Source organism: Octodon degus, unplaced genomic scaffold (assembly GCF_000260255.1).
Source record: "Octodon degus isolate 3935 unplaced genomic scaffold, OctDeg1.0 scaffold00018, whole genome shotgun sequence".
NCBI lineage: Eukaryota > Metazoa > Chordata > Mammalia > Rodentia > Octodontidae > Octodon > Octodon degus.
Genome location: NW_004524594.1, coordinates 1,241,564 through 1,262,209, shown reverse-complemented (window position 1 = coordinate 1,262,209; position 20,646 = coordinate 1,241,564). Strand labels below are relative to the sequence as shown.

The 20,646-nt window shown below is 52.4% G+C and overlaps 1 protein-coding gene across 3 annotated transcripts in view; it reads right to left on the bottom strand.

Moving 5' to 3' along the window:
• Positions 1–20,646, bottom strand: part of Lrp4 (LDL receptor related protein 4) — a 48,198-nt gene that overhangs the window by 13,748 nt on the left and 13,804 nt on the right. For 2 of the 3 annotated variants that reach the window (XM_023710591.1, XM_023710592.1), the window contains exons 5-28: positions 20,310–20,426; positions 19,915–20,043; positions 19,703–19,822; positions 19,027–19,152; positions 18,643–18,768; positions 18,335–18,469; positions 17,826–17,951; positions 17,330–17,560; positions 15,478–15,634; positions 13,719–13,936; positions 13,364–13,540; positions 12,768–12,890; positions 10,082–10,290; positions 9,864–9,945; positions 8,966–9,071; positions 7,655–7,856; positions 5,443–5,632; positions 4,558–4,689; positions 3,536–3,676; positions 3,141–3,227; positions 2,863–3,034; positions 2,306–2,468; positions 1,949–2,174; positions 1,198–1,501 (exon numbers count right to left, since the gene is read on the bottom strand). In XM_023710591.1, coding sequence (XP_023566359.1) covers positions 1,198–1,501; positions 1,949–2,174; positions 2,306–2,468; positions 2,863–3,034; positions 3,141–3,227; positions 3,536–3,676; positions 4,558–4,689; positions 5,443–5,632; positions 7,655–7,856; positions 8,966–9,071; positions 9,864–9,945; positions 10,082–10,290; positions 12,768–12,890; positions 13,364–13,540; positions 13,719–13,936; positions 15,478–15,634; positions 17,330–17,560; positions 17,826–17,951; positions 18,335–18,469; positions 18,643–18,768; positions 19,027–19,152; positions 19,703–19,822; positions 19,915–20,043; positions 20,310–20,426 — 3,799 coding nt within the window. Of the gene's footprint in view, positions 1–1,197; positions 1,502–1,948; positions 2,175–2,305; positions 2,469–2,862; positions 3,035–3,140; positions 3,228–3,535; positions 3,677–4,557; positions 4,690–5,442; positions 5,633–7,654; positions 7,857–8,965; positions 9,072–9,861; positions 9,946–10,081; positions 10,291–12,767; positions 12,891–13,363; positions 13,541–13,718; positions 13,937–15,477; positions 15,635–17,329; positions 17,561–17,825; positions 17,952–18,334; positions 18,470–18,642; positions 18,769–19,026; positions 19,153–19,702; positions 19,823–19,914; positions 20,044–20,309; positions 20,427–20,646 lie in introns of those variants that run through there. The other variant, XM_023710593.1, reaches the window with a different exon arrangement.

The window sequence follows — 20,646 nt, the reverse complement described above, 5'->3', positions numbered from 1 at the left end:
GGCTGGCCTGTGGTGCTGGGGGATTGAACCGCGGTCCCTGCTCCTGTGCTTTGCTAAGCTTGTTCCAAGTAGGTGCTTTAGACCACTGAGCCATCTCACCAGCCCCCTAAAATCAAATTTAAAGAGCAGCAGGGCATGGACGGTGGCAGCCAGGAATCCCAGCACAGGGAGGCTGAGGGAGAAGCTCGCTGTCAGTTTAAGTTCAGCCTGGGCTACATGGTGAGACTTTATAAACCACCCCAAGCCTTGACATCTGGCCAGGGCTCCTGCCTAGCACCAGGCCTATCCTTGAGTGGGCCCTAGGGAATCCCCGGAGCTACCGCAGGGCCTAGCGATAGATGTGGGAGGCTACGTCTCCAGCCTAACTTTACCTGTCTTAAAATATTTATTTTACAGACTAGGTTTCCTTATATTCTTTTTTAAAACTATCTTGTGAAAAGGTAAAACAAAATTTTATAAGAAAATAAGTGTATATATATATATTTCACTTATGCTGCTAGTTTATCTTAGTTCATGGACAACAAAGTTTTGCATTATCTGTTTCTTCCATATACTCTTTCTTGATTATTACTTTTTTATTTTTTGAGACCGGGTCTCTCTACATAGTACATGCTGGCCTTAAGCTCACTATGCAGCCCAAGCTGGCTTTGTACTCAGCGATCTTCCTGCCTCTGCCTCCCAAGTGCTGGGATTACAGTTATGCCACCATGCCTGGCTCTATTTTTTTTTTTTTTTGGCGGAACCGGGGATTGAACTCAGACCCTTGTACTTGCTAGGGAAGCACTTATTCCACTGAGCCATCTCCCCAGCCCCCTTTTTTTTTTTTTTTTTGGCGGAACCGGGGATTGAACTCAGACCCTTGTACTTGCTAGGGAAGCACTTATTCCACTGAGCCATCTCCCCAGCCCCCTTTTTTTTTTTTTTTTGAGATGAGGTTTTGTTACATTGCCCAGGCTGGCCTACACTTCATGATCCTTTTGTTCTAGCTCCCATGTAGTAGGGTTTCATATCACCTTTAAACAAATAAAATAAAGCTTGGGAGCTCTGCTCTGAAAGATAACACAATATAGTGAAGAAGGCAGAGTTAGAACCCACCACCCAAACTGCCAAGTCTCTGGGGTCACTTCAGGTCAGCATAGGCCCTGACCCCACCCGCGAGGGGCAACCTGTGTCCTCCAAGGCTCCAGGAGCCTCTACCTGATCACATCCAGGAAGACATCTGTGTAGTAGACCTTCCCGTCCACACTGTCATAGTCCAGAGAGATGACATTGTTGAGCTCAGGCACGGGGACATGCACGTCGGTGTGGTCACTGGTGTCCAGGGAGATTCGCCGGATGGACCCTCGGCTGGAGAACAGCAGGTAGGTCTCAGGGGAAGGGTCGCAGGTCCTGCCATCCGCCTTCAGCTGGATGCCAGTGGGGCAGGCGCAGGAGAAGCCAGAAGGCCGAGGCAGGCAGAGATGGGAGCAGCCGCCGTTCCTCGAGCCGCACTTGTTAAGCCCTGGTGGTGAGAGGGAAGCACAAGCGTTCACACCCGGCCTTGAGCGGTGCCTGGCTCTCACGGAGTTTCCTGGATTCAGAGTCTGTCAGGGGTAAGACAGAAGCATCTCTAAGAGCCCTTTGGAGGAGACAACACTGTGCAGCTGAAGCCAGCCATCGCCAAAGGGTGCCCCGCCTACTCCTGGAAGGAGGCTGAGGCAAGACCCACAGTTCAGCTCTCTAGTAACCAGGAAGCGATCTCAATGGCACAAGCACCTGCCTGGTAAGCTCAAGGTCCTGAGTTTGATCCTCAGTACCAAAAAAACCCCCCCAAAACAAACAAACAAAAAAGACACCCAACCAACCCAAACCAGAGTTCCATACTCTGGGTATATCTCTGCTGTGGAGGAACCCCTGAGAAGCCCCAGAAATCCAGTGGCTCTGACTCTCAGCCCAGGGGTCTTCTCACCCAGCGGCTGTGTCCGGTCCACAGCCTGGATGTCCATGAGGCCTGGCAGGTTGGACCTCACCAGGACGACATTGCTGCCCGTCCCCTTGTCAGCACGGTGGATGCTACGGGTCTGCCAGTCAGTCCAGTAGATGTAGGAATCCAGCAGGGTGAGGCCATAAGGGTGCTGCACGGGCGACACCAGTGTGTGTCGACTGCCGCCGTTCAGGTCAGCGGCCTCAATGCGCTGCAGGGGAAGTAGGGGATGCAGGGTGTGGGGTTGGGTGGGGAAATCCCAGCTGAGTGGGATTCTCTGGGAGCTCTGGAGGGGCCTCTCCCCTCTCCCAGGCTCCCAGAAGCAGCAGGCTGGGTTCTTACCTCAGTGTGAGCATCGGCCCACAGCAGCTGGGAGCTGGCTTTGTCCACCGTCAGCCCATTGGGCCAGCCGAGGTTGTTGCTAATAAGCACGGTGCGCTCAGAGCCGTCCATGGCGGCCCGTTCCAGTTTGGCATGCTCCCCCCAATCTGTCCAGTACATGAGCCTGGGGGACAGAGGGACATGCTGAGCCCTGGGAACTCCAAGGACACAAATCCTTGTTTTCCAGCTCTGAAACATATACTTTCTGTGTTGGTTTGTTGGTTGGTTTGAGACAAGCTGTGTAGTCCAGGCTGGCTTGATCTCACTTTGTAGCCCAGGTTGGCCTCCTACTCAGAGACCCTCCTGCCTCAGCCTCTCAAGTGCTGGAATTACAGTATGCACCATCACACCCATTTCAAAACTCACTTTTACTACAGTATCCTGCCACTCACTCAAAGTCACAAAGGAGGGGAGCAACATCCCTGTGATACATGATCATTCTCCACTGTCTCCCCTCCCCCATCATACCCCAGCTCAACTGACACCCCTCCCACCAGAGTGACAGAGCCAGCTCTCACCCCATCTCGTGATACAGCACGATGGCCCGTGGGCTGTCCAGGTTCTGCCACACCAGCACCTTCCGCATGGACCCATCCAGGTTCCCTACTTCGATCCGGTTTGTTCCTGTGTCCGTCCAGTACACTTTGCGGCCAATGGCATCCACCGTGAGGCCATCTGTCGTCTGCAGCCCTGCAGGAAGGCAGAAGAGTGCACTGGCCCCCACCGTACGGCAGATGGGCTACTTCCCCAGCTCTGCAGGCAGGAAGATGCTTCCCGGGCCAGGAGCAGGCCCCACCTGTCGTGATGATGTCCTCGTGCCGTGAACCATCCAGGTTGGCCCGGCTGATTCTGTGCAGCGTGCTGTCAGACCAGTACACTTTTCCTGCAGAGAGAAGGGCTAGCTCAACCCAGGCCTCCCCTCCCAATACAGTGTGCATGACTGCCTCTGCCCTGAGACGCTGCAGTGTGCCGGCAAGCCCTGTGCCACACAGACATAGGCAAGGGAAGAGGAAAAATGTCACAGACAGACAAAGGAGAGCCTCAAGCCCCACAGCTGACAAGTCCTATGCACAGGGACAGGGCATGGGCAACCCCAGGCTCACAGCAGGCCGCAGAGGTGGTGGGAAAGGAAGGAGAGCTGCACCGTCAGGCAGGGACGGGAGGCTGGGTAGGGAGGAGGGCCCCACAGACCTTCCTGGGGGTCCACGCCAATGGCGATGGTGTTCTTCATGGTAATATTGATCGGCACCACCACATCAGCAAAATAAGGGATGTCCAGGGAGACCATGCGTACGTCTATCCTCCTGGCGAAGATGAGGAAACTGTTCATGCCTGTCCGGACGGAGAGAGGAAGGACGATACTCGCTGTAGCAGGGCCATTCTGAGGACCTGGAGTCAGGCAAGCTGCAGCTCACACGGGCACCCAGCTAGCTTCTAGCTCTATGATCCAGGCAAGACACTGGAATGACATAAGCCTGCTTCTGGATCTACAAAGTTGCTGTTGGGGTTAAAAGAGATCATGTGCATAAAGCACTGGGCAGCAGTCTCACAGGCTCCCAATGCCATCCCTTCGTATTATTATGGAAGCAGTTCCTTCGAAGGCTCCTTTACCATGAAGCATAATAAAGGCCTGGACACGGTGGTGCATGCCTGTAATTCCAGCACTCAGGAGGCTGAGGCAAGAGGACTGCCGTGAGTTTGAGGCCAGCATATGTGACATAGAGAGACCCTACCTCAAAAAAACAAAAAGAGGATTCAAAGGACCCCAGGGGGCTTCACAGTGTAGGAGGCCCTCAAATTCCCCCAGAGGTCAGAGTTCAAGGGCAAGTCACCCAGGGAAAAAACCTGACTTCCTGGGTAGCCAGGTCCTGCTTCTGGAACCATCCCACAATGCTGTCATTTAAGTTATCTCTGATCAAATCCATGTTTCCTCAGATGAAAGGAAGTCTTCTCAAGACAAGAGTACATTTTTCCTATATGCACGAAGACCTCACAAGGACCAGGGGCCACTGGCTGTCTGCATGGCTCCCTGCGCCACCCCTGGTTCCCTGTCCTCTTCTAAGAGCTTTCAGTCTCTCCCTTAAGCCTCTAGATGGAAGCACCAGGATTCACAACTTCCAGACCACACTGGAGCCCATTTTGCTGAGGAGAAAGACAGCTATCCCATCCTAGACAGGCTCCATCCGGGCCCATGGCATACCTCTCTGACTCACCTGGTGAACACGTCTTGCCATCAGGCAGTAGGTTGATGCCTGTGGGGCAGGTACAGCTGAAGCCATTTGGATTTGGGGAGCGAAGACAAAGGTGGCTGCAGCCGCCATTCTCCATAGTACACGGTGTGGTCACTGTATGAGAAGGAGGAGGCTTTCACAGAGAGCATATTGGCCAAGCATTGGCCGTGACGCATCCACATGGCTGCACTGACAAAGGTTCTACAATCTGAGGTACAGGATCTCAGGATAAATCCTGAGGGCATTTCACTGACCTTCTCAGACCAAAAAGCTACAACTCTTGTTGCATAGGTCCTGCTTTACCTTGGTCTTAACCATCCAGCAGAAAAGTATGAAGACGAAATATAGGAAGTAAAGCCATGTTGTTATATTGAGCTTTGGGGGACTCACGTCAATAATTTCTGACATTGCCAGTTAAACAGAAGACCCAATACTATTATGGGCTACTGGACTCTTTTAGAATATTTTGCTGAGTTTACACACCTATAATATTCAATAACGGAACTTAAAAAAAATGGGGTATAACTATGAATGTCCATTTTGTATCTGTGTATTCAAAGTGGTTGGGATAGATATATAGTTGCATTCTCTTAATGAAAAGAATGATTTGTTCTAATGGTGTTTGTAAATAGGATCACAAGTCTGCATCTTGTACAGCAATTAACCACTAAGAAGAATATATGCAGTGTGTTATTTGTTGAAACTGTACTTTCGATTGATTTGAAACTGTCTCATTGCTATCTGTTTATCAATAAAACTTTGGAAAAAAAATTAAAAAAAAAAAAAAAAGAGAAGGAGGAGGTCAGTGGGACAGGCTAGGGCCTAAGGGGGCTGAGGAGGCACCACGGCGGGCTAAGGGAAGCTCACCTGGGGGTCGACGCCGGTGGAAGACGTGGATGTCCATGAGATTCTCCAGGTTCTCCTGCAGAGTCTCCCGGCCCAGCCCGGTCAGCCGGTCAGCGCTCTGGATGCTCTTGGTCTGCCAGTCTGTCCAGTAGATGCGCTGCCCGTAGAGGGTCAGTCCAAAGGGATGGGGCAGCTGGCTTCCAATGAGCACCTGCCCGGGACCCACACCACAGTCATCCCAGCAGGCTCCAACAGCAGGGAGCAGTAAGCAAAGGCTCAGCGGGGCGTCAGGGTGCAGGTCTGCCACTGCCACTGCCACCTACCATGTGACCTTGACCAAAAAGTAATTATACAGTCTCTTAAACCTTGGCCTACCAAACAGTACCAGCTGGTGACCGGCCCATGATGGTGCCTGCTTCAACACATGTGATGATTTTAAAAGATCACATATGCCTTATGTAATCTCAAAGGGTCTTAGCACACACGGAAGAGTAGCAACTTAGCAGTGGACATCTCTATACCCATGCGATCAAAGAGCTACAGTGGAACAGGCACACATCTGTACCTACAGAAGAGCCATCCTGAGACCTCAGGACACAACTGCACTTACTGCAGCACTCTTTCCTAAAATGCATAATCTCAATCTGATCTTAAGGACACCTCTGCCAAACCCTAATGGAGCAGCACACTAGGAAATCACTGGCTTTACTTTTTCTTAAATGCAAAAGTTAAGGCATAAAAAGGCCAAAGAAGTGTTTTAGACTAGAGTTTAAGAGATGAGATCACTAAGCGTTAACAGTGATCCTAGCTGGACCTTGGGGTAAAAGACAAAAAGAAAAAGATAAAAAACCATAAAAGACACTGTCAGGGAAACTGGCAGTGAAACTGAACGGGGATTGTGGGTTATACAGTAATACTGTACTGATGTTAGATTTTCCAGTTTTGATAATTGTACTATGGCTGTTTAAGAAACTGTCCTGGTCCTTAAGAAATATGCATTGGCATTAAGGGTAAGATGTTGCTAATTTAATTTCAGATGGTTCAGAAAAATAATTGTGTGTTTGCAGAAGCACAAAGAATGAAATGGTTAAAAAAAAAAAAAAAAAAGGAAAGAAAAGACAAAGGTGGGAGAGGGCTGGGAGATTAAGTGCCTGCCTGGCAAATGAAAGAACCTGGGTTCGATCCTGGTACTGCATGCTGTGCCAGTCCTGGAACCTTGGGTGTGCCACCAAAACTAGGTGTGGTGATGTAATCCCAGTGCTGGGGAGGCTGAGATAGGCAGATCACTACAAGTCCGAGCTGCGTAGGAAAGCCTTGTACCAAATAAATAAATGAATGAATGAATAAATGATTTTTTAAAAAATGGGACAGCTGGGTGTGGTGGTGCATGCCTGTAATCCCAGTGCTTGGGAGGCTAAGGCAGGAGGATCATTCCAAGTTCAGGACCAGACTGGGCTACAAATTGAGCTAAAGGTCAGCCTGAACTGCATAGTAAGACCCTGTCTTAAAAAGACAAACAAAAGAAAATGTTAATTATTTGCTCTTTCTACTACTTTTGCAACTTTTCTGTAAGCTTGAAAGTTTAACAGAATAAACAATAACGCAGAGCTGATCGGTCAGGGGCCCAGTGTGCATGGGTGATCAGTCTGTGTTTGCACGATCTTATCAGGAAGGTGCGTGCCTTCTCCCTCCCACCCCAGGCCACACAGACATCCCGGGCTATGGTTTAGGTCCAGACAGTCCCCAAGAGCCTCTCATGCTCAGAAGCAGGACACTGGGAAGGTGACCGGATGACAAGGGTTATAGCTGACTTGCTGCTAGGAGGCAGGAGAAGGGGAGAGGCCTGGCCCCCCGAGGCGGGTGCATCTCCCCCCCCCCCCCAGCAGCTGGCCAGACAAGGGGCTCTTCCCCACCGCCCTTCCACTGTGCCTACCTCGGAGCCAGCCAACCATGGACTGAAATGTGAGCCAACACGAATCCTTCACCTTGTGAGTGCCAGGCACTCTGTCTCAGTGAGGAGAAAGCGACTACGACACTCAACTCACTTTCTTCAGCAGGTAACAGCACCCACCCCAACCCAGCTGCAGAAGGCAGCCACAGCTCTGGAGAAACAGCACAGGCTCCACGCTAGTCGCAAGGCCGCTGGGCCCCCTGGCTCCTGTCCCCTACCAGCCAGCTAGTACCGTCACTGTGGAGGCTGTCAGGGTGAGGTGTACCTGAGCGCCACCCCTACCTTCCTGTTGCTGCCGTCCAGCCCAGCAAATTCAATGGTCTTCATGCCCGCATCAGCCCAGTACAGCCGCTGGGACCCATAGTCGATGGCTAGTCCGTTAGGCCAGGTCAGGTTAGAGGAGATGATGACCCGGCGAGCGGAAGCGTCCATGCCAGCGCACTCGATCTTGGGACTCGCACCCCAGTCCGTCCAGTACATGTACCTGGGCACAGGCGAGGGAGGTCTTGCAAGCCTTGCAGTTAATACCAATGGGATCCAGGCTACCTCGGCCTTTGGGGTCTCTGCCAACAGCAGCTACTCCTGCCTTGCTTCCCGTCAGCCTAGGCCTCAAAATGACTTGTAATGCTACTGAAAGTGACTCTAGGGTCTTGATAAAGCCAGAGCCCCCAGCTGAAGAGAAGAGCAAATGAAGTCCACTAGAAAATACAGAAAGAGGGAAGCCAGGTGTGGTGGTGCGTGCCTGGAATTCTAGCCCTCGGGAGGCTGAGGCACAAGGGTCTCCACAAGTGCAAACCTGGGCTACACAGTGAGTTTGAAGGAAGCCTGAATTACACAATGAGATCCTGTCTCAAAGAAAAAAAAGGGGGTGGGGCGGGGGAATGAGGGCTAAGAAATGTTTTCTTGACTGCATGGGTTAAATAATTATGGTATTTAAATTTAACAGAACTCTACATAACCATGAAAAAGAACAAAGTAGAACTATATAATGGTAAGATATACAAGCCAATAAAAAAAAACTGCAAAATAATGTTATTTTTATAAAACCAAAACCACCACAGCTAACAAAAAGAAATATTTATACACATTTAGGAAAAACTCTGTAAAGAATATAGCAAACTGTTAAGAAAGGTTACTGCCAGAGTGAAATTATAGAGAATTTGCATTTTCTACAGACTTTTTTTTTTTTTTTTTTTTTTTGCGGAACCGGGGATTGAACTCAGGTCCTTATGCTTGCCAGGGAAGCGCTTATTCCACTGAGCCATCTCCCTGGCCCCATGTTTTTGTTTTTTCTGAGACAGGGTTTTGCTGTGTAGTCAGGCTGGCCTCGAACTAAGTGGTGAGACTGCAGGGCTGGGCCACCATGCCTGAGCACCAAGTTACTTTTGTAGCAGACAAAGACAAGAAAAGCCTTTAAAAGGTTTTCTTTCCTCAGAGAGAAAGCAGGGTGACCACTGTCCTCTGGTCCCTACCAGAGGGTGTGTCCTTGGCTTCCGGGGCACACCCATGACAGGGGTTGCTCACACGAATTAATCCCAAATGCCCTCGGGAGTGCAGGGTGGGGGCTGGGAGCTCGGAAGGGGAAGCGCTCACCCGCCCATGGGTTCCACCACGATGTCCCGAGGGCGGTCCAAGTTCTCCCAGATGAGGACAGTCCTCATGCTGCCGTCGGTGTTGGCCACTTCGATCCGGTCTGTACCTGCCAAGAAGTCAGGCAGAGAAGGACTCCAGCGCCCTCCTCACCCCCTTGGGTCCTTCAGGCCCTGCACAGAGCCTCCTATGCAGAAAGCACTCAGCAAAGGCTTGATGGTAGACACACGATGGATAGTTAGTGAACTGAACCCTGAGAAGAAGCCCAAGAACATGATCAGCTTCACCTAAGCAACCAGCTCTGGGCTATGAGGCAATAATTCTCAAATTGTAATGTGGGAATCAGAAGAGATTGTTCAAATACAGAACTTAATTTTCAAAGATTTTGTTTCAGTAATTCTGGGTGTGACCCCAGAATTTGCTTTTTTTTTTTTTTTTTTGAGACAGGATCACTCTGTAGTTTAGGCTGGCCTCGAACTCACAACAGTCTGCCTACCTCAGCCTCCCTAGAGGCAAAGAATTTGCATTTCTGACAACTTCCTGGGCTAGGCTGACGCTGTTGCTCTAATGACCACACTTTAAGCCATTTCTCTTGCCTTCCTTCCTGCACCCACATGGCTAATAGAAAATGCCTCCTTAACCTAGGCATTTTCAGTGGAAAGCAACGCCACAGAGAATGGTTATCATCTGAAGTGGCTCGAGACATTTCCAAACACCAACTGTGACACAGAAGTAGCTGCTGTTTCACTAAGAAGTGCCAAACCCTCAGAGCCACCGCAGTGGCACTGTTTCCGTCCTACCAAGGACTTCAGTAGAGACAGACCCAGTCCAGGACGGGAGGCCACAGTTTGGAAGAAGAGGAATCTCAAGCAGGCAGGGGCCACTATGCCCTGGTACACACCTGCATCTGTCCAGTATAGCTTGTTAGTGACCCAGTCGATGGCCAGGCCGGCAGGGCTCTCCAGGCTGGTATCCACTACCACCTGGACGGGAAGTAAGTCTGTGTCACCCGTTGCACTTCTGCTCCAGCTGCACAGCCCAAAGCCCAGCTGTCTCCAAGGAGAGGCTGGCTTCCCCTCAGCCTCTGCCCTCTGAGGGCTGGGTCACGCTGGGCCCTACCTCCTGCCCGGTTCCATCCCACTTGGCCCTGCTGATGGTATCAGTGCTGACGTCTGTCCAGTACACGTGGTCATCCCGGGAGTCCCAGTCAAGGGCCACAGCACTGCGCACATCAGCCAGTGGGATGACGTCGTCGGACAGGTCCTCTGTGTCGAAGCTGATCCGACGGATGTCCATCCTTCGGGCAAAAAGCAGGAACTTGTCAAGACCTGATCAAAGGCCGAGAGGGATCTTCTTTTAATGCTCTACATCCAGTAAGAGTGACAGACACACTCGCTCACCTGGGTGCCACCTGGCTCAGTCATACTTCCTGGGCCTGGCGCCCTTTGCCCCCTACTTTTCATACTATAGCCCCCTCTGGGCCCTGGGGGGCAGAATAGGACTCTGCCAGGGCCTAGAAGGACGTGCTGTTTCCGAGTCCATCAGCTTTGCCTGAATTTTTCTGCCCTCTGGCTTCTCACAAACACTTCTGGTGCCCTGGTCGGACTGGTGCCGGCTCCAGCCCTACTCCTCTAGCCCCTCTGCTACCTCAGGGCTTCCAGTCCCTCATCCCTGAGCTGAGCACTTAGAAAATCGAGGGAGCTCTGAACTCTCATGCAGGGGGTATGTGGCCAGCGGGTGCCTCTCCACACCCTGGCCCTGGCCTGGTCTGAGGACCTTCCCAGGACACCTGGATCTGGCATCTGGACCCCTGGTTGCAAGATCCCCACAGATACCAAAACCCATAGACACTGGAGTCTCCTTAATGTGGCATGTTGTTTGCACACGACCTACCCACATTCCTCTGAGTACTTAATATTTTGGTTTGTGACTCAGTCTTGCTATGCAATCCAGGCTGGCCTATTTTTTTTTTTTTTTTAATGTATTTAGTACAGGGTCTCCAGGGTCTCACTATGTAGATCAGACTCGTAGTGATCCTCCTGTTTTTACCCTCCCAAGTGTGGGGATCACAGGTGTGCATCGCCACACCCAGTCTCAATCATCATTGCTGCCCCAGGGGCGGGTTGGCACAGCATGCCAGGGATCAGACCCCGGCCCTTGTACTCTGCCTTAACAGGCACTTTAGTCCACTGAGCTATCTGGCTGGCCCTTCCAGGCTGGCCTTGAACCCACTCTCATCACTACTCTGCATTGATTAGGGGCCAATGACAGGGGAAAAAGTTCAGGATAGATGCAATTTTGGTTTTTAGTACTTGGAATTGAAGCCAAGGGTAGGGTGCTCTTCTACAGAGCTACAGCCCCAGTGTTCTTCAGGGTAGGGTCTCACGACGTAGTCTAGGCTGGCCTAGAACTCACTATACAGCTGAGGCTGGCCTAGAATTTGGAATCCTCCTGCCTCAGCCCCCCACGTTAGTCAGCTTGCAGCTATGTGCCACCACCTTCCGGTATAATTTTTTGTGTGTGTGACAGCATCTCACTATGTGCTTTAGGCTGGCCTCGAACTCACAGTGATACTCCTGCTTCAGCCTTCTGAGTGCTTGCACCACAGGCCTATGTTACCACACCCAGCTGCTACAATTTAAAAAAAAATATTTTTGCTGTGTAGTTGGTTGAATGTACAGGTGCAGAATTTACAGATATGAAGGGTTGACTATATAATTTTCTTTTTTTTTAAAATTTTTATTTATTTGTGTGTGTGTGTGTGTGTGTGTGTGTGTGGCCAGCTCAGCCCACCAGGGGGCGGGGCTGGCTGGCATGTGGTGCTTGGGGGATTGAACCGAGGTCCCTGTGCTTTGCTAAGCTCCTTCTAAGTAGGTGCTTTAGACCACTGAGCCATCTCACCAGCCCCAGACTATATAATTTTCTACCCAGAAAAGTATTTCCTAATTTCTGGGGAACCTCTTGCACCTCATAAAAACAATAGAATATGAGCTGGGCACAGTAGGACACAAAGGAAAAACACATTCCACCAAGCTAGTTTCTCCACCAGTGTGTCTTTGAATGATCTCTCTGAGTATTTTCCCTATAATCTGATTCTAACCTAATTTGAGAGAGCCGGGAGGTGGGGGGTCCACAGCAGGCAATAAAGTATGCAAGGGGAAGAATATCCTGGGCCCCTGGTTGCTCAGGCCACTCTTAGCAAGAGTTACCCAGGCTCTGAGCTGTCTAGCCAGGCGATGGCCCTGTGGGGGGTCCCTGGAGTGGTCCAAGAATGACGAAGGGATCCCATCATCTCTTACTTGTTAGACACACGTTTTATCCAGGGCTGCCATACAGAGCACCATTTAGTGGTCTTTTGGTTTTTGTTTCGCTTTGTTTTTCTGGGACAGGGTGTCACTGTGTATCCAGGCTGGCCTCAAACTTGCAGTATCTTGCCTCAGTCTCCCAAGTGCTGGGATGACAGATGTGGGAATATCCTGCCCAGTGCTAGAAATCTTAATTCTGACTCCCTGGCCTAAGAGCTCAGAGAAAGTGCTCAACAGCTAAGGAGGTGGTCCTCTGCTCCTCCAGAAGCCTAGGGGTAAGAATGTACTCCCAGCCTGGTGACAGCTGCTCATCCTCAATCGGACGTTACCCCGAGCCCGGCTGACTAACTGCTGCATCCTCAGAGCCCAGCTTCGACAGAAGATCCCGAGCCTCTTAAGCCCTCTCTCTGCAGGGGCTGGCTCAGGTCTTCCCTCCAAGCCTCTCCTTCTGCCCACTCTCATGAGGCCCCTGACAAGGCCGGAGTCCCAGACCCACTTACTCTGTGCACATGCGTGGCTGCTGATCTTGCGGAAGCCTGTGGGGCAGGCGCAGGTGTAATTCTGGCCGCTGGGCAGACACAGGTGGCTGCAGCCTCCGTTGTTGTCCCCACAGCGGTTTTTCCCTGCTCAAAGAGCCCAGAGCAAGAGACCCGGGTAAGACCAAAGGTTTGCAAACATAGCCAAGGAGGGAGAACTGTGTCTTATTACTTTTTCCACCTGCCACAGCCCCTAGCAAGTGAGTTCCTGCCATCTAAGAGATTCCCTGGAAATGCCGGCTTGAATTAAATGGGAACCCTGAAGCCAAAGGGCCAAGTCTTGGTGGTGTAGTATCCCGAATGCCCAGCAGAGGGAGCAACACGCCCACTGCAAGCCAGCCCTGGAATTCTCACTGCCAGTAAGAAATGGCAGCTAAGGGGGCCTGCCCCTTAACTCAGTTCTGAAGTGGCTGCTTCAACAAAGCAGTCAGGCTCAGGTTGCTGTGGTTGGATCCGCACAACTCAAGCCAGCCAAACCTGCCCTGAAGGCATTTGGAGAAAAAAAAAAGAAAGAAAGAAATGGCAGCTAGCCAGGGGCAGGACACCCAGGGGCTTCTCACCTGCTGGCTGGCGCTGGGGGTGCAAGGTGTGAATGTCCATGGGGAAGTGCAGCTTGTTGCGGATGATCTCCTGGTTCTTCCCAGTGAACTTGTTGGCGCTGTTGATGCTCTTGGTGTGCCAGTCTGTCCAGTACAGGCTATCTTCAAACACGGTGATGGCAAAGGGGTGCGGGAGGCCTGGGGACCGTCCGGGGAGACGTCGGTCCAGCCACTGCCTGCCTGGCCCTGGCCTAGGCGTGGCAACCTCACCAACCGCGCCCTCTGCCACAGTGTGTGTTGCAGGGGAGGCTGGCAGTGGTGCAGGGACTGGAAACAGAGTCTGAGAGAGGCAGAGGAGGCCGAGGGACAGGCTCACCCTGACTGATGACAGCTTTGCGGTGACTCCCGTCCAGGTTGGCCCTCTCAATGACATGGTGCTTGGCATCCACCCAGTACATCCGGCGCCCGGCATAGTCAATGGTGAGGCCATTGGGCCAGAAGAGATGCGTGTCAGCAACGATGCGCCGGCCGGAGCCGTCCATGCTGGACGCCTCGATGCGGGGCGTGTTGCCCCAGTCTGTCCAATAAATGGTGCTAGGAGGAGAACAAGGGGACTTAGCCTGGGGGTGGGGGGGGCAAGAGCAGACTGGGGAGTCATCACAGAGGAACCTTCCTGCCCTTTAATCCAGGGGGTTACAACTGCTACCAGAGAATGCTTCATACTTATTTTACTTATTCAAGAGAACTCCTTTGGCAGTGCTAAGGATTGAACCCAGGGCATCATACCCAAGGCTTTGCTCATGCTAGGCAAGCCCTCTACCACTGAGCTACATCTCCAGCCCTGAAGAGTGTTTGTTGTTGTTCTTTTTGAGAAAGGGTTTCACTATGTAATTCAGGCTGGCCTTGAATTCACTTTGTAACGCAGGCTGGCCTTGAACTCTAAAAGATCATTTTGCCTCAGTCTCCTGGGAGCTGGGGTTACAGATGTGTACCACCATGCCCAGCTTTTTGGTTTTTGTTTGTTTTTCGGAACTGGGAATTGAACTCAGACTCTTGAGCTTGCCAGGGAAGAGCTTATTCCACTGAGCCATCTCCCCGGCCCCATTGTTTGTAGTTTTGAGACAAGGTCCCACTATGTAGTTCAGGCTGGCCTTGAAATTCTGGAAAACTTCCTGTCTCGGCCTCCTGAGTGCTGGGATTACAGGTGTGTGTTATCACACCTGGCTGGAGGCAGGGTCTTTTTCATCATAATCTCTTCTGCTGTCTTGTATAATTATAGACACGTAACTTCTCACATGCACACCACTCACATGTATCCACCCCACCCCCCAGTTTCTACACCAGTAGATGCACACCTGCAAGCTCCTACAAGATGTCCCTTTGTTGCCAGCACTGAAATTTTAAAAAGCCAACAGCTAACAACTTGCATTTCAACAGACTTCAACCCAGCAGGCTTTCCTATTGCTTTTAATTATTTTAAATTAAAGATAATTTTTATCAATTAGCTTCACTATTAACTTTTTAATTATTTTAAATTATTAATAATTTGATTAATTAGGTCAGCCCTATGAACTAACAATAAGAACACTGAACATTTAAGACTCACCTACTACATGTATTATATGTCACTTAAAGGGTATCATCTCGTTCACTGCACAGCTGAGAGGTAGGGGATTTTTTTGGGTTTCATTTCTTTCTCCTTTTTTTTTTTCTTTTTGTGTGTGTGTGTGTGTGTGTGTGTGTGTGTGTGTGTGTGTGTTCTGAAACAGGGTCCTGCTTTGTAGTTTAGATTACTGCCCCTGAACTCACTTTGTAGCCCAGGCTAGCCTTATTCTCAGGGAGATCTTCCTGCCTCAGCCTCATGAATGCTGGGATTATAACTGTGTGCTACCAGACCTGTTTTTTGGTTTTTTTTTTTTGTTTGTTTGTTTGGTTTTTTAATTACCAATTAACCAGCGCAAGGCTACTTGGCCGGTTCTTGCAGGTGCAGGATGCTGAGCCGGCAGTGTCTGGGGACAGAGTCTACCCTGTTAACAGGCTGAGGACCATCTCATAAAGCATTGCCCAGGTGGCCTGGACGCAGTCCCACTCAGGCAGCAAGAAGAATCGGGGAGCCTGTGACACGGCCCACTCACCCCTCCATGGGGTGCAAGGCAATGGCCCGGGGCTTCTCCAGGTTCTGCCATAGTAACACCTTCCGGTGGGCCCCATCCAGATTGGCCACCTCGATGCGCGATGTCCCTGAGTCAGTCCAGTAGAGTTTGTCATGGACCCAGTCCACAGCCAGGCCCCCTGCGGAGAAGCAGAGGTGGGGATGTCTCAGGGGCCTAGCCCAGCCCCTCTGTGCCCTGGTGGCAGCTGAGAACCCACAGAGAATGGTGCTTGGCTGGGGCCTGTTGGAACCATGTGACAAGCACTGCCAAACTGAATCACCAGGGCTCCTTGAGCAGGGTGCATCCACCTGCGGAGGCGGGGAGCAGCCCAGCAGCTGCCCCAGGTCGTGCAATCCCCCTAACACCCAATGAACAGTGCCACTCCAGGGTTCTCCACTGCAAACTGGGGTTCCGCAGAGGCATGCAGAACCAAAGTTCCAAAGGTCCCAGGGCATGCATCAACCCATATTAGGCTCTTTCCTTTCAGGGCAGCCTGAGGGTGGATCGTGGGGCTTGGGGCTGCTCGGCCATCTACCACTGAGCATCAGCTGCAGCCCTCAACACCAAATTCAGATCCACTTCACCTGCTTTTTTACTAGCCTGAGATTGCCGAGGTAGCTGTTGGTATTTCTCAAATCTGAAAACATTGATATACTTACCCTGGTGAATCCCAACTGCTGTGTTTTCTTGGCAGTAGGAGGGATTAAATCTAGGCCCTTTACACTGAGCTCCAGCTCCAACCCCTTTTCATTCTTTTTCTTTTTTGGTACCACGGATTGAACTCAAGACCTTGTGCTAGCCAAGCAGGCGTTTAAGCTGCTGAGCTATATCTTCAGCCCTCATTCTTTATTTTGAGACAGGGTCTAGGCTAAATTGCCCAGACAAGGCTGAAATTTGCAATCCTCCTGCCTCAGCCTTCCAGAGTACTAGGATTACAATGTATTCTTTCTTCTTCTCTCTCTTTTTTTTTTTTTTTTTTACAATATATTCTTTTATACGTAATTTCTCAAAATATTCTTTTTCCTTGAGATAGGGTCTCACTATGTAGTTCAAGATGGTCTTGAACTCATAATGTAGCCCAGGCTAACCTGAGACTCATGGCAATCCTCCTGCCTCAGCCTTCTGAGTTCTGGGATTATAGGCATGCACACCATGCCTGGCTATATTTTTAATACTAAGCAATCAAAATCAGAAGTAAATTGGACAGAGTGCTGGGGAGATAGCTCAGTAGAATAAGTGCTTGCCTGGCAAGCGCAGGGTCCTGAGTTCAATCCTTGGTACCGCAAAAAAAAAAAAAAAAAAAAAGAAATAAATTGGATATTTTAAGCTGATGGAAGACTTATATCATCCATAGATTTCTAATTATAATTAAGATAATCACCCAAGGTCATGTCTAAATCTAATATATATATATATATATATATATACACATGTGTGTATGTATATATGTGTGTGTGTATATATATATACACACACACATACACTAACAAATGCTTTTAAATTTTATTTTATTTATTCGTGTGTGTGTGTGTGTGTGTGTGTGTGGCCAGCTCAGCCCACCAGGGGGCGGGGCTGGCTGGCATGTGGTGCTGGGGGATTGAACCGCGGTCCCTGTGCTTTGCTAAGCTTGTTCTAAGTAGGTGCTTTAGACCACTGAGCCATCTCACCAGCCCCACAAATGCTTTTAAATACTAACAAATGTTTTCCCCACCTGAGTGTCCTACCCAGGGTTTCTCTGTTTGAGTGAGATGTTCCAGGGCAGGTTTGCACACAACCCAACACACACACACACACACACACACACACACACACACACACAGAGCCTCTGCCCTACCTGGGCTCTCCAGCCCAGTGGACACCACCTCCTCCACATTGCTGCCATTGAGATTGGCCCGGAGGATCCTGTCCAAGGTGACGTCGGACCAGAAGACGAGCTCATGCCGGTGGTGGAAGTCCAGGGCGATGGCATTCTCCAGGTTGTTGAGCAGCAGCGTGTACTCGGAGCGGTGTGGCAACACCTGCCGGATGTCGATGCGGTTGGCGAACAGCAGCACTGGCTCTGGCCCTGGGATGTGGCAGAGACAGGGCCTGCAGTGGGCATCGGGCGAGGGGCCTCTTGTCCCTGGGTCACCCCAACCTGCTGCATCTACACCGAAGAGAGGAGACCTCCCTCCCTGCCCCAGCAGCTTTTCTAGAGATCTAGAAGGCAACCAGCGGCTCCGTGGTACAGAGCTGGAAATCTCTCTACCACCGAGCGAATCCCTGAGCTCCAGAACTCCAGGCCTTTTTCTGGCTTCTCCTTGTCGCCAGCTGAGGGGCTATGTCCTTACCCAGCGCCTTGCAGCTGCGCCGGTCGGGCCGGAGCTCGTAGCCTGCCTCACACCAGCACTGGAAGGCTCCTTCGCTGTTGGTGCAGCCCTGACTGCAATACCCCTCCTCGGCGCATTCATTCACATCTGGGAACACCAGGCAGGGTCAGGAGGGCTCCCCGATGCTGTCCCTGCACCCCAACACCCAGCCTGACCAGCCGTTTTCGGAGCCACATTCCCATCCACTCCCTGCCTAGTGGGAAAGGTATGTAGCAAGTGATTAAGGGTTTTGAGGCTGGGCAAGAATCCCAACTCTGCTCCTCCCTGGCTGTGTGACCTTTGCTAAGGTCCCGAGCCTCTCTGGACCTTGGCCTCAACATCTGCAAAGGGAGGAATGACTGCACTTCCTACTGTGTCTTCAATGGATGAAACAAGGCCGCACCCATCAGCTGCCTAACCCACAGGAAACAGTTGCCTCGCTGCTGCCCCTGCCCGGCCCCCTGCCTCAGTGCCACCTCCACCCTACTCACCCTGGCACGCACGCCCATCCTCTGTGAGCCGGTAGCCCGTGTGGCAGGTACACTGCACTGCCCCTCGCACCATCTGGCACTTCTGGGAGCAGCCACCGTTGTTAACATTGCAGTTTTCTTCACCCGTCCGGGGCCCTGTGCCAGCCAAGCTGGAGTTGGGACCGGGCCCAGAATCCTCCCCCAGACAGCCACCTCAGCTGTATCAGCTCCCAAAGCTGTGAGGTGCCTGGGGGAAGATTCCTTTGGATGCCCAGGGGTGGGGTTCTGCCACAGACCACCAGCCAGGCCCATGCTCCAGGGACACTCACGGCAGTTCTGCTGTGGACTTTCGTCACTGTTGTCTCCACAGTCGTTGACCCCGTTGCAAAGTTTCCTGTGCCCAATGCAGCGCCCGTTCCAGCACAGGAACTGGTCAGAGGCACACTGGGGGCTTCCTAGGAAGCAGGGGACGGGGGAAGGCAGGTCACCGCAGGACAGGGCATCAGGCAGCTCGGACAGAGCCTGTGCCTATCTAGGGTACAGCTGGAGACAGGAGACCCCAGGAGGGAGGCCCAGTTGAGGCAGGAAACACCTCAGCAAGGCGAGCCACATGCGGCCTTGCAACCTGATAGTCTCCCAGTGCATCTTCCTGCCATCATCTCTGCACCCCAAGTACAGGCTAGGGGACCTCGGGCAGCCCCCGGAGTCCCCACCTGTGTTCTCACAGTTCTCCTCATCACTGTTGTCAGCACAGTCATCCTCCCCGTCACAACGCCAGGACAGGCGGACGCAGCGGCCCGACCGGCAGCGAAACTGTTCAGCTGTGCACACGGAGGTGGCTGGCGAAGCAAAGGGGTAATGAGAGGCTGTCCCCTCTTGGCCCTGCTGCCCCGGGCGGCACTTTGCATCCATCCCCAGGCTGCTCTTCTCGAGCCAGGGTCACAAGACACTTTACTGCCATCTGCTGGAAAACTGCCAGGATGAGTCTATGAAACGGCCATCTGCCATGCGGCTGGCATTCCTTTAGACATAGTGTCCCTGTGCAGTGCACAACCCCACGAGCTGTACATATTTAGCAGTCTCCCAGCTTGTCTGTGTTTGTAAAGTGACAAGACTGTGAGGGGCTCTGTATTCTTCTGGGTTCATCTGTTGATGTGCCAGCGTAGAAGCCGACGTGCCGCTGGGAGGCGTGGCCTGGAGGGGGCATGCCTATCTAGGGCTCCACCCCGCCTCCTGGCTGCAGCAGGTTGGCGCCCTTTCCTTTGACGGAGCCCTCCCACCGCGCTTCTTTCTCGGGGCTCTAACTGTAACCGCTAGCCAAAATAAATTTCTGCTCTTTGGCGATGTGGGGGGTGTCAGGGATCAAGTCCTCGCCCTCCCCCCACTCACTGCAGTTGCGCTCATCGGATTGGTCGTCGCAGTCGGTGTCCCCGTCGCAGCGCCAGCCCGCGTTGATGCACAGCCCACTGTCGCACATGAACTCCCCGGACCGGCAGGGCTGGTGCGAGGCTGGGAACAGGACAGCCGTCTGTGCACCGCCCCGCGGCCCAGGCTCCTCCTGCGCCCGCCCGCCCGCCCGCCCCTTCCCTCCCCGCGCTCACAGCAGTCCGACTCGTCCGACCAGTCTCCGCAATCGTCGTCGCCGTCGCAGTGGTAGATGTCCAGGATGCAGCGGCCATAGGCGCACTGGAACTCCTCCAGGCTGCAGGGGGGCGCGGGCACCGCCGAGGCTGCGGAGACAAGAGGAGGGGTGGTGCTCTGCCCGGAAGAAGGGGGGTGGGGGGACATGCTGAGGCGAGACTGGGCCCTCGCGGACTGACCGCTACGTCGGGGCCAACGCGAGCTCTCCCGCGGCGGAGGTGCGCCCACTCCTTCCCAGCTCAGCGCAGGCCCCGCGTGGAAGCACTGCGCCCCCTGCCGTGACGCGCGCTCCTTGCCAGTCCTCACTCGGGCACAGTCCTCGCCCAACCCCACAGCCCGAAGTCGGGTCACTCACGACAGCTCTCCTCGTCGGAGCCGTCTTTGCAATCTGTGTCACCGTCGCAGTACCAGTGCTCTGCGATGCAGCTCCCATCGCTGCAGCGGAACTCCTTGTCCGAGCACTTGCGCATGTCTGGGGTATGAGGGTAAGGCGTGCTGAGGGACCTAGCATACACCCCTCCCCATCCTCCCAGACAGCCAGCTTCCCTGGCGTGCGGGGCACTCATAAGGCCCCTGAAAGACACCGCGCATTCAGTGTAGACCGGGTAGCCACGGGACGAGTCCACGGTGACTGGGCACCCAGATGCTCTGCACTCCTGCCTGCCTCCCTCCCTCCTGCTGCTCCAGATGTC